Source organism: Emydura macquarii, unplaced genomic scaffold (assembly GCF_026122565.2).
Source record: "Emydura macquarii macquarii isolate MOO-44397 ecotype Brisbane River unplaced genomic scaffold, CSIRO-AGI_Emac_v2 contig_2795, whole genome shotgun sequence".
Lineage (NCBI taxonomy): Eukaryota > Metazoa > Chordata > Testudines > Chelidae > Emydura > Emydura macquarii.
In genome coordinates this window covers 1,955,848-1,971,021 of record NW_027132932.1, presented here as the reverse complement: position 1 = coordinate 1,971,021, position 15,174 = coordinate 1,955,848, and the positions used below count along the sequence as shown (strand labels likewise).

At 45.6% G+C, this 15,174-nt stretch overlaps 1 protein-coding gene across 2 annotated transcripts in view; it reads right to left on the bottom strand.

Moving 5' to 3' along the window:
- The window catches only part of FAM53A (family with sequence similarity 53 member A), a 121,358-nt gene that overhangs the window by 58,896 nt on the left and 47,288 nt on the right, over positions 1–15,174 (bottom strand). For both annotated transcript variants that reach the window (XM_067567685.1, XM_067567684.1), the window contains one exon: positions 6,348–6,402. In XM_067567685.1, the coding sequence (XP_067423786.1) occupies positions 6,348–6,402 (55 nt within the window). The remainder of the gene's footprint in view (positions 1–6,347; positions 6,403–15,174) is intronic.

Sequence of the window (15,174 nt, the reverse complement as noted above, 5' to 3'; positions counted from 1 at the left end):
AGGGCCCACCTAACATCCTATGTATGGAGTGGATGTTCCTCAGCAGTCTTGTAAGATTTTTGGGAAAAAAGACAGGAAGAAAAATGTTCTGGTTGATGTGGAATTGCAACACTACCTTTGGTAGGAAGGCCGGATAGGGGCGCAGCTGGACCTTGTCTTCAAAGAACACCATATAAAGGGGGTCCTGATGACAGGGCTTTGATCTTGGAAATCCTTCTGGCTGAGGTGATCGTCACCAGGAAGGTGACCTTCCAAGAGAAAAGCAGTATGGGACAAGATGCTAATGGCTTGAAGGGGGGGGCCCCCATAAGCCTTGACAGGACCAGGTTTAAATCCCATGGAGGAATCGGGTCACAAACTTGATGATAGCGTCTTTACAGACCCTTGAGAAATCCAACCTTTATCTCATCAGAGAACACTGATCTGCCCTGCACAGGAGGGTGGAAGGCTGAGACGGCTGCCAAGTGAACCTTAAAAGAACCAATCCTTGATGTTTCAGGTGGAGCAGATAGTCCAGGATAGACTTCAGAGAGGACCGGGATGGAGAGCGATTCCATCCAGAGGCCCAACAAGTGAAACATTTCCATTTGGCCCCATAGGTAGCCTAGTGGAAGGCTTTCTGCTACTGAGCAAGACTTGCTGGACCTGTTATAAGCAGGCCTGCTCTTCAGGGTTTAGCCACCCAGCAACCAGGCCATCAGGTGCAGGGAGGCAAGGTTCAGGTGAAGCAACCAGCCCTGGTCTTGTGAAATCAAGCTTGGAAGGGGTGGGAGCGTCATTGGAAATGCCACTGAGAGGTCCAGAAGCATACCGAACCAATGCTGGCATAGCCATGCCAGAACTATCAGTATAACCTTTGCCTTGTCCCAATTGACCTTAAGGATGACTTGGTGAACCAAGGGGATCAGCGGGAAGCTGTATAATAGCCGATCTACCCACAAGAGTGGAAGGCATCAGAGGGAGCTCCTGCTGTGCCCACGCAGTGAATGGAACTGATGTTTCCTGTTCTGTCTGATGGTGAACAGGTCCACCTGGAGGGATGCCCACTTCTGAAAGATGACACTGACGACCTCTGCGTGAAGAGACCACTCGTGGTGAGAGGAAAAGTCCGAAACTAGGGTTACCAGCGGATGTGGGGCGGCAAAGGGTACCCCTTTAATTATAGCACCTGGGTCTCCCCACCAAATTAGCGAAGCGAGTACTGAGTCCAAGTGGTGTTTGCTCAGGAAGTAGACTGATGCTATCCACAACTGTAGGGGGCTGGGGGGGGGGGGGAAGCCTTGTGTACTGCACAACGTAGGTACATGCCACCATGTCACCCAACAGCTTGATGCCAATCCAAGTGGCCGTTATCGGGCGAGTCATAAACTTGGATATTAGGTCCAACATAGCTCAGAATCGAGCCTCTGGTAAGCAGGCCTTGGGTCAAGGTTGAATCGAGCACTACCTCAAATGAATCTATTCTCTGAACCGGGACCAGAGTTGACTTTTGCTTGTTTATCAACAGCCATAGTTCTCAGAAAGTGGTTAACACTGTACTGATGCTGTGCTGGACCTGCGCCTGCCAGTGGCTTTGATTATTCAGTCATCAAGATACAGACAGATTTGCACATCTTGACATCTGAGGAAGGTTGCTATCACCGCCATACACTTAGTGAAGATCTGGGGGGAAGCTGACAGGCTGAAGGGAAGCGCAGTGAACTGGTAGTGGTGTTGACCCACTAAGAACCTGAGGAATATCTCCTGTATCTGCAAAAGATGGAAACGTGGAAATACACGTCCTTTAAATTGAGGGTGCCATACCAGTCTTCTTGAGTCAGGGAGGGAATGATGGACGCCAGGGAGAACATGTGGAACCTCAATTTCTTGATATATATTTGTTGAGGTAATGCAGGTCCTCGATAGGGCGAAGACACCCTATGGCCTTCAAGATTAGGAAATATCAGAAGTAAAACCCTTTCCCTCTCTAGTCTTGAGGAACCTCCTTTATGGCACCCACACATAGGAGAGCTTGCACCTCCTGTACGAGGAGCTGCTTGTGAGAAGGGTCTCTGAAGAGTGATGGTGATGGGGGTAGGAGCGGATGAAAATTGAAAGGTATAAGCGACTGTTATAGTGCCAAGTACCCAATGGTCTGAAATTATAAACTACCACACTGGGCTGAAGGGTATAAAGGCCCAGAGAATGCAGCGGAGCTCTTGCGTCTTTGAGGCTGTGAAGCTTGGAGTCCATCTGTTTGGAGAACAGGGAGGTCCCCTCGAAGGGGAGTTCCTGGACAGACTGCTGCACTTGGTGAGAGAGGCCTGATGACTGGATCCACAAACAACACCTCATGGTGACCGCTAATGCCATAGTCCTGGCTGCTGAGTAGTCACATACAGAGCTGTGTGGAGGGAAGTCCTGGCTCCCATCTTGCCTTCCTCCAGGATGGCTGTAAACTCCTGCCTCAACTCCTGTGGCAGGGAGTCCTTAACTTGGCCTTTGAGTCCCACAGGTTAAAATTATACCTCCCCAGCAGAGCCTGCTGGTTACAGATACGTAACTGGAGGCTGCCCATTGAATAAACCTTGCATCGGAACCAGTCCAGTTTCTTAGCCTCTTTATTTTGGGGGTAGCACTCAACTGCTCCTGTTGGTTGCAAACAAATGAGACAGCCACCACCAGGGACCCTGGGGGAGTAGAGGGAGGGAAAGATACAAATACATGTACTCAAACCCACTACCTGGTACACAGTATTTCTTCTCTGCTCTTTTTGAGGTATGGGGCAGAGATGAAGGGTCTGCCGTAGCACCCTGACAGGTCCCAATGCCACCTCATTAACTGGGAAGGGGCTGCTGCAGCCAAGATATCAATTAATCTGTGAGCAGACTCCTTCAGCTTCTCAGCTTCCAACCCCAAGTTTGTGGCAACCTGTTTCAAGAACACTTGAACACTGAAGTCATCCAGCAGGAGCTGGTCACTAGGGCCTGCAACCACCTTGTGTGCGGATAACAAGGAAGAGGCCTGCACTGGAGGAGCAGCCACCTCTTTGTCCTCCACTTCCACCACGTCCATTTGGGCCACTTCTGGAATCTTGGTACTGGGGTTGGTACCAGAGTCAGGGTCTGTGGCTGGATGGGATGAGGCAGTGGCACGCTTCTCGAACACCACTGAATATGACCAGTGGGAAGGGGGCCCCGGTACAGAGGGAAACCCATGAATTCTAATACTGCTACTACATAGGCCAGTGGCTTGGTGGCCAAGTGTTGGGGGGCCAGTATTGAAATCCAGTGCGTAGGCCAGGCAGTGGTATGTCTTTGATGGGGCAAAGGATTCCCCCTTCTGACTCTGAAGAGGATTCTTCCCTAGGAGAACATGGCAGCGCTGTACCTGCTTCCGCATCCAGGTGGTGCCAGGGAATCAGTGACCAACGAGAGTTCGGAGACTGCGGCAACAGGACCATGAAGAGCTTCCCTCTTGATGGTGCTGTGATGGTTGGTGCCACAATGGAGCTTACTGTCTCTTCATCCCTATCCATTCCCAGTTGCCTTGGCTGACAGGGAGTTTTGGGTGGTCGGTAGAATCGGGAGAGACATAAGAGCCTTTGCCACCTGGAAAGCCACTGGAGTTGAAGAGGCCTGCAGAGGCAAGGTCCCACAATAGGTCCCAGGAGTCAGAGACAGATCCCACACTGGACTCTCTGCTCTAGACAGAGTCGCCGGGGCTGACAGTGGCTCTAGAGACGATGAGTGGCCCAGCACGGGTCGCACTATGCCAGTCATTCCATGCTTGTTCTTCTTCGGCACTGGAGAGCATCTTCTCTCAGTCCGCAGTTTTTTATGGTTCTTCTTCATCACCAGGGATAAAGAACAGTGCCAGGAAGAGTACAGTGCCAATGGAGCACTTTACACTTTACACAGAAGCCAAATTGGTCAGCGCTGCTCAGAGCGGCTTGGCTCTGAGGCCAGTCTGAGGGCTGCCTCCATAAATGAGGCCCTAAGACGAAAGTCTATCTTTTTGAGTGCATGGCGTCTGAAGCTCCTACAGATGACACTTCTTTAACCTGAGTCTCCCCAAGCAAGAAGGTTCATTCCACGCAACAGTCACGGGCGGTAAGAAGGAACAACGAGTGAAGAGCTGGCGGTGACCCTTATACTGGCACATTCACATGCAGCTCTTGCGCGCTACAGATATCATGGAGGGAAAAGATCTCTGGCAACTGTGCCACGGAGCACACACATAGCATGGAATAGACATGAACAAGCACTCGAAAAAGAACTCTTGTTTTAGGAACTATTAAGATTTGGGAGGAGGGCGGGGGGGAGTAGCGGAACATTTGTTCCTGCCACTCATATCCATGACACGAAGCCTCCAAAAGCCCTAAATTAAACACCACCAGTCCCCTTGTTTTATACTTTTTAAAAACCTCATACAAATTTTACTGTGAATATAGACAGCCCATAGTGTACAACTTCTTATGATCTGAAGTGGCTATACTGGGAAAAAGAAGTCTGTCAGCCAAGTCTCACTCTTTTGTGAAGCTTCTCTTTGAGAACATTTTGCACATTTTACAGCTGTTCCCCTACATTATACAGTGAAGTGTAAGAGAAACTACAACAGAGGCCTAAGATTTGTAAATTGAAAGGCATATCTTTGTCCTGCTGGCCAGTTAACAGCTCTTCATGCTTCGTTAGAAGATTTGCTAATTTAAACCAATTAGCCAAGTGAATTCACTCATCCTGCAGGTGTGGTAATAAAGGATGAATTAAAGTTTTGGGACACCCAAAGGTCTTTCCCAAATAAGTTTTTAAAAATCAGAAGATTAATGTAATTAAGATAAAATATTAGAGCTAAGTATTACTTTTAAAGTTGGAGATAAAAATTCTTCTAGGTTCACTAACTACTACTATTTTACATATGGATATTGAAAATAGTCAGGGATGCACACTCATGCTCGCAGGTGATCCTAAACCTCTGACTGCCAGAAGGGAAAACTAGGGTGGATCACTCCCACTGTCCTGTTCGGTACACTCCCCCTGAAGCTCTGATTCTTGCCCCTGTTGGAGACAGGATACTGGGCTAGATGGACCATTGATCTTACCCAGTATGGCAGTTCTTGTATTTCCACTGTAGCTAGATTTATTTTATTTTTAAGAGTACCAACAAGCAGAAGTTGATTTTTTGAAATACTTTGAGAATTGTAAACCCAAGTAGCTACAAGTCATACGCTCTCCATGGCCAGTAGGATTTTCCAATAGTTTGCATATCTTGTTTATTCATAAAAACCTTCTGACTTACAACTATATCTGTCCAGACAGCTGGTCTATGCAAATATATATTCTTATTAGAATTCCTTTGTCCTCCTTCCTCCAGTCTTTCAGATGGGTCACAGCAACATGCGTTTTGCCTTAATTAGACTAAGTTCTTCAGGGCAGGGACCGTCTTTAACTCAGTGTGAGGAAAGCACCTAACAGAGTGAGTCCCTGATCCTGTCTGAGGCTTCGAGGCACTACTGTAATGCAAATTTTATTAGCACCTAATTTTAAGATTCCTTATGAAGGCTTGTTCAAATAATTACTCAAGGCCACTGATTTTAAAGTAAACGTGCTGTGACTAGTGTTGTAATTAGGATGCTGGTGTATGCGCTTGTAAGACTGTGTGACTGCTGTCCCCTTGGGAACCTCGAAGAAACCAAGATCTGTATCTCAGGAGACAACCCCACTAAGCAAATGAAATACACTATGCCTTATAAAGAAATTAAGCTGATGTAAAATTTCTACTTTTCCCATCATCAATAAATCAAAGATAAAAAACCATTACACGGCAATAACAAGATAGAAACATCAGGAACCAGATATGCTAGGACAAAAACACCACACAAAAAACCATGACATGCTGGTTTTCCTCCTCCTCCATGAAAAGACACTGGATGTCAACTTTTATTGTTTGTATCATGTTAACAAATATTTGAGGGCTAAATATATGGTTTATTCTATACTGCAAAGCCCTACTTTCATGAAGGTGCATGGAGAGGTGAAATGTGTGGTTTTCTGCTATCAAAGAAAGCCTGAAGACAAAGCCTTGACAGGACAAAACAGTGGTTGCTGTGCATTTGTACATCACAACCGATATTGAATAAAAACATTTAACAAGGGCTTTTTACTATGCAAAACAGATCACAAGTACAAAATTAACAACCAGTGATTCCCAGTATTGTTCCAAGACCAGCTTAAGCCAGGAGGCTCTCTACAAGAGCATGCTCCAATCCCCTTCTCCTTATTTACAACAAAAAGGCTGCTTACTATACCAATTACCTCAGGAAAATACTGCTAAGATTTCAGGGGGGAAAAAACAAACGAAAAACTTACCATTGATTTCGAAAGGGAACAAGCTGCCACTTTTGTTCAGCTTCTCAGATGAGTACTGGAATTAATCAGAAAAAAAATTTCAACACCATACAACTATACATGGTGTGAAAGGCAATGAGCACAAGCTTTAAGGAAAATATAATATTGCAGTCCCCAGCTCCCGTATGTATACATTTAATAATTAATGGAATGACCATGTGTCTGGTTGTGAGTCTTTTAACAAACTAATACTTAGTCTACATTACTGGTAATTAAAAAAAATGACTAAAGTTTTCAATTTTTGGTACACTGCTATACATGAATCCAAAACATCTTTCAAAGAACTTTCAAGTATTTCCTGGGTTGCAATGTGTACCAAGGGGAAGTAATTCAAAAGCTGAGTGATAATTTATCCCTAACTTGCAAAAAAGAATATAGAACTTTAGATCCACACCTAAAATGTATTCATCAAACAACAGGAAATTAAAATTTAAGAAGCTGCTGTTTAAATTTTTGTGCCCTTATGGTATTATAAATTCAACATACCTGAACAGCTTTACTAAAGCCATCCAGTCTTTAGGTAAACACAAATTTAGACACAATTATACATAACTAAGGACTGGATAAACACATTATGGCATTTATAGAAGAAAAAGTAAACATTTGTTGCCCTTTTCAGAGCATATTTTGCTATGTTTTACTGATCTTTTAGCAAATCTATGACTATTTTTTTGACAATATAATTTAATGGTTGCAAAAGAATAGCTGCAGTGTTTCATACAAATCATAGCAAATATTGATCAGATATAGTCAGTCAGGTTAATGTGGCTTCTAAGCATGGCTACTATGTGTCTTCATGAGATAAAGTCCTTAGAAACTTGTAAAAAAACAAAACCCAACAAGTCTAGTGCATAGTAAGGTGAATTTGTATACTAAATGCATTTTTCTCCCAGTTTCCATCTGGAATTTAGATGAAAAAGTGATTAGATTTGTTTAAGATATGTAATGTACCTTGATGTCTAGTATCCTAATACCTTAGACAAATTAATTACCTTACTAGAACTCACAGATTGTTGTAGGGATTTTCTGGGGACAGGGAGAAAGGGCTGATTATTTAAAAACATGCCTTTTTAAAAGCTTTTTTTGGACGTTGCTTTCAGTAATAAGCCAAAAAAAATGATAGTATTGTTCAGAGACTTCCTTCCAGATACAAGTTCAGTTTTAAGTAAACATCCTTGGGCAATGGAGCATTTTTGTTGTTTAAACACCAAAGTGCAACTGGCAGCTTTAAAAACTTTAACTTCAAATTTACAACTAAGATACTGAGTGCAAGGACAGGTTTTTTTGTTAAAAAAAAATCCTACCCCATTGCCTACCACACAAAAATGCCTGCATGTCTTAAAGACTTCTTTCTATACTTTTTATCCTGTATTTTCTATATCTGCAGATGCATTTGCAACTAGTTACTTAATAAAGCACAAAATCTTTTTTTCAGAAACAGCAAGAGTCTTAGAATCCCAGGATTAATAAAGGTTTCAAGTTTTAATCTTGAGACTAGGAGGGACCATTCTTTCATTAACATTCATCTGGTAAAACTGCATTTTCCCAGTTACTTAGTCTATACATATTAACGTTAATTTAACTAATTGTGCAAAACTAGGAATGAGGCACTCTTCTGTTCTATCTCGTACTCGGAGATAGGAAGACACACCATTATTGTTTTTAGGAGCACGTGTGACAGAGTGATAATGTAACAAATTTAAAGAGACTTTTAAATAGGTTATTCAGAGATTACTCTCCTCTCCAAATTCAGATTACCATAAACATTTCAAGTATACTCACTATCAACTGACAACGGGGCACTAAAGAAAAGTAAAGAACTAAGTTTTTGGGAAAAGCCATAGCTCGGAGAAGTGTACATACACACGGTTTATTGAAAAACAAGTCAGTGGAATGTTCTTTCCATTTTTATAAGTACAGTATTTGCATTTTAATGCAGATTACACTATTTTATTTTGTGAAGCACAATACTATGGAAATTCAAGCTATTAAGATATAGAAACAAGAATACTTAAATCTTAGAAAACTATACATCTTCAACTACAAAAAGGTAAAGGACTGAGATGAAGCAAATCTTTAACCAGCTTTTTAAAAAATATGATTAAGTAATCCAAAAAACCTGAATCAATTGGACTAAGGGCTCGAATTTGGACCAAATATTTAGAAGGGCCCAAAAAACAAAAACAAAAAAAACCCAAAAAACCAACCACAACAACAAATCACAAAAGTGATTCCAAATTTCTTGCATGGGTCATCATTAACTGAATACCCACATGATTTAAGAGAGGTCTGGTAAGAATACACTTTTTCAAACATTTCCACAAATCAGTCAGTCTCTGAACGAGGATATTTCAAAATTAGTCATGACGTTCTGACCATTTTATGAAATATCTACCACCTTTCTAGAAGAGCATCAATTTGCAAGTCAAATGCCCTACATAGCAACAAAAAGAAATACTTAAAGCAACCATGACCAATAATATTTGGCTATTAAGAACACTACACGACTGTGGTGGTGGCGGCACAGGAAACAATAGTTACTAACCTTTCGTAATTCTTGTTTTTCTAGATGTGTTGCTCATGTCCATTCCATGCTAGGTGTGTGTGCGCCCACGTGTACAGCTACCAGAGATTTTTGCCTTGGCAGTATCCATAGCGCCGGCTCTGATGCCCTCTGGAGCCCTGAACTCATGCACTGGCACATGAGGCACCACCTAAATTCCTTCTTGCCATCAACTCCAACATTGGGGATGAATGACAGGTCATGGAATGGACATGAGCAACACATCTCAAAGAACCACAGTTACGAAAGGTTAGGAGGTTTTTCTTTGAGTGCTTGCTCACGTCAATTCCATGATAGGGACTTGCAAGCAATATTGCTGGAGGTGGACTCAGTTCATGGATGTGCCATCTGCAGCACTGCTCTGCTGAAGCTGGCGTCATCCCAGGCCTGCTGGATGATGATGTAAGGGGATGCGAAGGTATGGACCGAGGACCAGGCAGCGACTCTACAGATTTCTTGGATCGGCACCTGTGCTAGGAAGGCTGTCGATGAGGCTTAAGCCGTGGTAGACTGGGCTGTAACAATCGCTGGTGAAGTCACCTTTGCCTCTCATAACAGAACTTGATGCAGGAGGTTAACCACAAGGAGATCTTTTTGGGAGGAAACCAGCAGGTCTTTCATCCTTTCTACTACTGCAAAGAAGATCTTAGGATTAGTCCTTTCAATGTAGAAGGCCAAGGCCTGTCTAACATTCAGGGTGTGCCATCAACATTCTTCACTAGAGCTGTGTGGCTTTGGGAGGAATATGTCCTGATTATTGTGAAATTGTGACACTGCCTTCGGTGGGAAGGCTGGGTGGGGTTGCAGCTGGAACCTGTCCTTATAAAAAAACTCTGTATATGGTGGTTCCAAAGTGAGCACTCCGATCTCGGAAACCCTTCGTGCCCAGGTAATCGCCACTAGGAAGCCGACCTTCCATGGAAGGAGCAGGAGAGAGCTGATAGCCAAGGGTATGAAGGGGGTGACTCATGAGTCTTGATAGAACTAGGTTCAGGTCCCACAGAGATATAAGATCCCTGACTTGAGGGTAAAGTCTTTCCAGGCCTTTAACAAATCGCATTGTCCTGTCTGGGGGAAGATCTACCTTGGACCCAAGGGAGAAAGGCCAAAATGGCCACCAAGTGAACCTTCAATGACAAGAGGGCTAGACCTTGATGCAACAAGTAGTCTAACATGAACTGAATTGAAGCCTGGTAAGGTGAGATTTTCTGGCTCAAAGCCCAACAAGAGAATCTCTTCCATTTGGCCAGATATGTGACTCTGGTGGAAAGATTTCTGCTGCCCATCAGGACCTTCTGAACCTGAGTTCAGCAAGCCCACTTGTCAGTGTCCAGCCACACAGCTGCCATGCCAACAGGTGCAGGGACGCTAGAGGCCCGGGTACAGAAGATGGCTGTGGTTCTGGGAAAGGTCCGGCTATAGTGGCAGTTACAGTGGTGGTGCAGCTGATAACTCCAGTAATGTACTGAACCAGTGTTGCCACTGCCACACAGGAGCTATTAGGATCAGATTTGCCTTGTCACACTTGATCTTTATCAGTGCCTTGTGGATCAGCAGTACTGGCAGTAAGGCGTACATGAGTGCTCCTGCCCATGGGAGAAGGCAGGCATCAGACAGAAAGCCCTTGTCGAGACTGCGGATTGAGCAGAACTGGTGGCATTTCCTGTTCTGCCTGGATGTGAAAAGGTCCATTTGGGGAGTCCCCCACTTCTGGAAAATCCTGCCTGCAAACTTTGGGTGGAATGACCACTCGTGGCAAGATGAAAAGGAATTGCTGAGGAAGTCTGCTAATGTGTTCCTGGTGCCCAGGAGATGTGAAAACACGATATGAATATTGTTTTGCACAGCGAATTACCACAAACAAAGAGCTGCTTGATATACCACTAATGAACAGCCTCCTCATCAACTGCTTGTTGATATAGAACAGTGCAGCAGAATTGTCCATTAGAATCTGGACCACTCTGCCCGTCATATAGGAAAAGAACACGCGGCAAACCAGATGTACCACCTTGAGCTCCTCTGACATTTATGTGGAGGCCACGGGTCTCTTGTGACCAGATTTCTTGTGTGCTGAGGTTGTTGACATAGGCTGCCCATCCTAAGTCCGAGGCATCGGAGACCAGTGTCCCAGGGGTGGAGGCAAGAAAAGGTACTCGAATCCCTTTGCTGGGATATATTTCTTTTCGGCCCTCTTTAATGTTGGTGGCAGAGAAGATGGGGTCTGCCATAGGGCCTTGATGACCTTAAACACCTCTTCGTGCACCGGTAACACGACCCGAGCTAGTGCCACAGCATCTAGCATATCAAAGCGGCTGTCCATGGAGGCTCCTTGAGCTCATCTGCCTCTAGGCCTAAACTGGAGGCAATCCTTTTGAGGAGTTCCTGGTGGGTTCAAAAGTCATCCAATGGGATTTGTGGGGGTGAAGGGGAAGGAGGCCATGCTGGCAACCGCCTCGTACAGGGACGATGAGGATGAAAGTGGTGTCAGAAGTGGTGGTGGCCTTTCCTCTTCTTGCAGGGGGGCTGCTACTGCCACTGGGTCCTATGATTCAGTGTCAGAGGCAGAAGCAGAGTCTTGATCCTCCCCCGGGGCCGTCGGTGCCACAACTACTTCCTAGATGACTGGGATGAGTAGGGACCGGGTGCCATGGGGATCCCTCATGGGTTCCAGAATGGCCACTGGACTGGCCATTGACCATGGGGCCAACCTGCCATCATGAAACCTGCACCAAAAACTTGTGCCTCTGATGGTCAGTGATGATGGGGTTGGGGACTAGGTTCCCCTTCCGAGTCCAAGGAGGATGGATTTTCCCTTGGGACCAAAGTAGAACGGACTGTGCTTTCACCTGCCTGCAATGTGGTGCCAGGGAATGGTGCTGCAGGGAGGGAGATCAGCACCAGACTCCCCAAGAGTGGTGCCGCTCTGGCGGGGAGTGCTGATGATGCAGCAAATGGCATGGCGTCAGGGAACAGGGCGCTGAGATTAGTGCCGGGAGTCCTGTGCCAGTTGCCACATCATCGGCGATCAGTGTTGAGAGGACGAAGACTGGTACCACTGGAGACAAGTGCCTTTATGTCGGAGACCGAGAGCGCATTGGTGGAAACCAGTGCTGCAAAGGTGGGGACCTTCACCAAACTGGTGACCGGGACATTACAGATCAGCACCAGGATTCAGGGGAGCAGAGTCTGTCAAGCATCCACTGTGATGGCGTCCAGGGGAAAATCCCCAATGGGGCCTGTACCCTCGCCAACACTGGTACCAGGAGGAGTGCGAGGCAGTGGCAGGGCCATAAGGTCCCTGGCCACCTGCAAGGCCTCCGGCGTCGACGGCACCACTAGCTGGAGGGGCCCCCTTCCACTCCTGGGAGTCGGAGGTGGCTCCCTCAGCAGGCTCAGTGCCCTAGGCGGAGGAGCCAGTTCCTGCCGCCCTGACATAGGCAAGGGGCCCAAAAAGGGTACTGTGTCCAACCCCACCTTTTGTCTTTTTTGGGCACAGGGGAACGGATTCTGTCTGAGCGCTGCTTCTTCTGCTCCTTCTTTGGTGCGGGCCAAGTGGAGTGGTACCGAGAAGGGTCGTATGCCAGTAGTGTGCTCTGTGCCAACACTGATGTTCTTGGCACCGAGTCAAAGTGGGGTGTTTCTGAGGCCGGTCTCAGTATGAACTCCATCAACAGGGCTTTCAGACAAATCTTAGTCCATGGCCTGAAGCCCTTACAAATCTTGCACTTATCCCTTCTGTGCACCTTTCCTAAGCACTTAAAACAATTATCATGGGGATCGTTGAGCAGGAAAGGCTTGTGGCAGGTAGAACAAGACTTGAAGCTAGGCAAACATCTCTAGTGGGACTACTAATACCTAATTTCTAACTATTAACTATATATAAGAAAGAAAGCTATTTTACAACTATAATAGTAACCATGAAGCATTTGCAACTGCAAGAGAGGAGTTCCAGTAACTGTCATGGGCAGGAAGAAGGAACAGAGAGCACAGGGCCGGTGGCACCTCATATATCAGTGCATGAGCTACAGATACTGGTAAGGCAAAAATTTCTACTAGCTGTGCACATTGGCGCACACACACCTCGCATATAGTCAACATGCAATCATCAAGCACTCGAAGAAAAGCATAATTTTTAGTGACCTCCACAAGGCTGCTACATGGGTTTCTTTCTTCAACTGCAAGTAACACAAGACAGATGTTTCCTTCACCTGTAGATGCTATTTTCAGAAGTCAGATCTAGCAGCTCTCAATCCCATCTGCCTATCTTTGTTTTCCTTTTATTCTCCTCTTTCCACCCCCTTTCCGTTCTGTTCCTACTATTTGCTTTGTTCTAGCAGTCTTCTGTTCTCCAGGTAAGTTGATACATTGAGCATGACAACAGAACAATTCTTTTTCACCAGTAAATTGGTATTATATATACTACATTAACAATCAGGAGGAGCCACTCTTGGGCTGTTAGTTTTCAGCAGGTGACTCCAGGGCACTACTAGTTAGTCTTTAGAAGTAGTCTCCTGGGATCCACAGCACTCAAACTATATATTTTCCTAGGTTCTTCAGCATCAAGAAAGCCTTTACAGAGTTTCTCTTCTCAGAGGAGATACCATCCTGGTCTGAGATGACCAGAGTATGAGACACAAAAAAATTTCCTAGTAGTAAGAGATAAGCGGTCAAACAGTAGACACTAAATTATGGGTCCTGGCATCCCAGACACAGGTTCTTGTAATACCCAGTTAGGATAAACTAAGGCCTGGTCTACACTAGACTTTTGTTGACCAAAAAAAAATCAGCTTTTTGCAATCCTTTCCCTCCTCTCCCCCACCGCTGATCCAAATCCCGATTTTGCAACAAAATAAAACCACCTCGATGAGAGGCATAGAGCTTTTTGCACCAAACTTTTAGCAACAAATTGTCAGTGTAGACACCACACTGGTTATGTCTCAATAAATGGCTTCCAGGAAGTGTCCCACAATGCCCATCCTGACTGCTCTGGCCATCAATTTGAGCTCTGCTGCCCTGCAGCTATCCGGCCCTCCCCCTCTGAAATCCTGGGAATTTTTGAAATTTCACTTCCTTCTTGCTCAGCGTAGAGAGCTCACATCTCATCTTCCCCGCTGACCATGGCAGCTCCATGCACCAAACACTTTCCCACTTGGAGCACACCTGAGCTCAGCATTTCAGGAGAGGAGGCTGTGCAGTCCCAGCTCTGCTCCTGCTGAAGGAACATCGAAACATATGGTCAAATTTCTCATTTGATAGTAGAGAAGGGCTATGAATGGGACATGCTGTAATGCCATGCGAAAAAAATCAAGGAGCTGCGGCAGGGTACCAAAAGGCTAGGGAGTCAAATCGTTGCTCTGGTGCAGAGTCAAAAGACCTGTGCTTCTATAAGGACCTGGAAGCCATCCTCAGCAGTAACCCCACCTCTGCCACCAAGAGACCCATGGATACCTTTGCGGGCCCGGAGGCAGTGGACACCGGACTCAACCCCAACAAAGAAGTCATGGACAATGAGGTCGAGTTGGAAGACGATGCAGAGCAGGGGACTGGGTCATCTGCTGACATGGAGAGCCAGGACCTCTTCTCAACCTGAGGCTTTGAGCCAACTCTGGATGCAGTAGAAGGGAGCTCACAAGAGATTTTTTTGAGCTGATGTTGCTCGGTTACAAGATACAACTGTCCTTTGCTTTGTTGCATTATACAGCTGATTAAAAAGATAGAAAAGCACAACAGTAGCACACAGGCGAGCAGCATAGGAACGTGATTTGAAGCTGCTTGTATGCAGGAGATGCACCCTAGCATCCCTGCTTATTCTCAGGAGTGAGATATTGGCTTCTATGGCCCCCGCCTGGGGAAAATGGTGGCACAGTTTGAAATTTTGTCTCAATCTGACTCAATACCCTCAAACAACCACACAGAACGTTCTCCCTAGCTTGAGTGCCCCCTCCTCCCAGGCACAACTCACCATGCCCTGGTTGATTGTCGAGCTGTGCGCTTGCCAGGGGACAGTGAAAAAGAGGTGTATTTACAGAAACGAATCAATGTTACTGCACTCACGATCGTGCTTCTATTCATCGTTTATTGTGCTTCTACAGATGTGCCCTTGAGGGGAAACCCCTCCACACCAGTGAGTAGCTGATAGAAAACGACCATGGAGAAGCAAAGACATGGTCCAAGAACTCCTTCAGTCTTCTGAGGCAGAAAAGAAAAGAAAAAAGGGCATGGAGA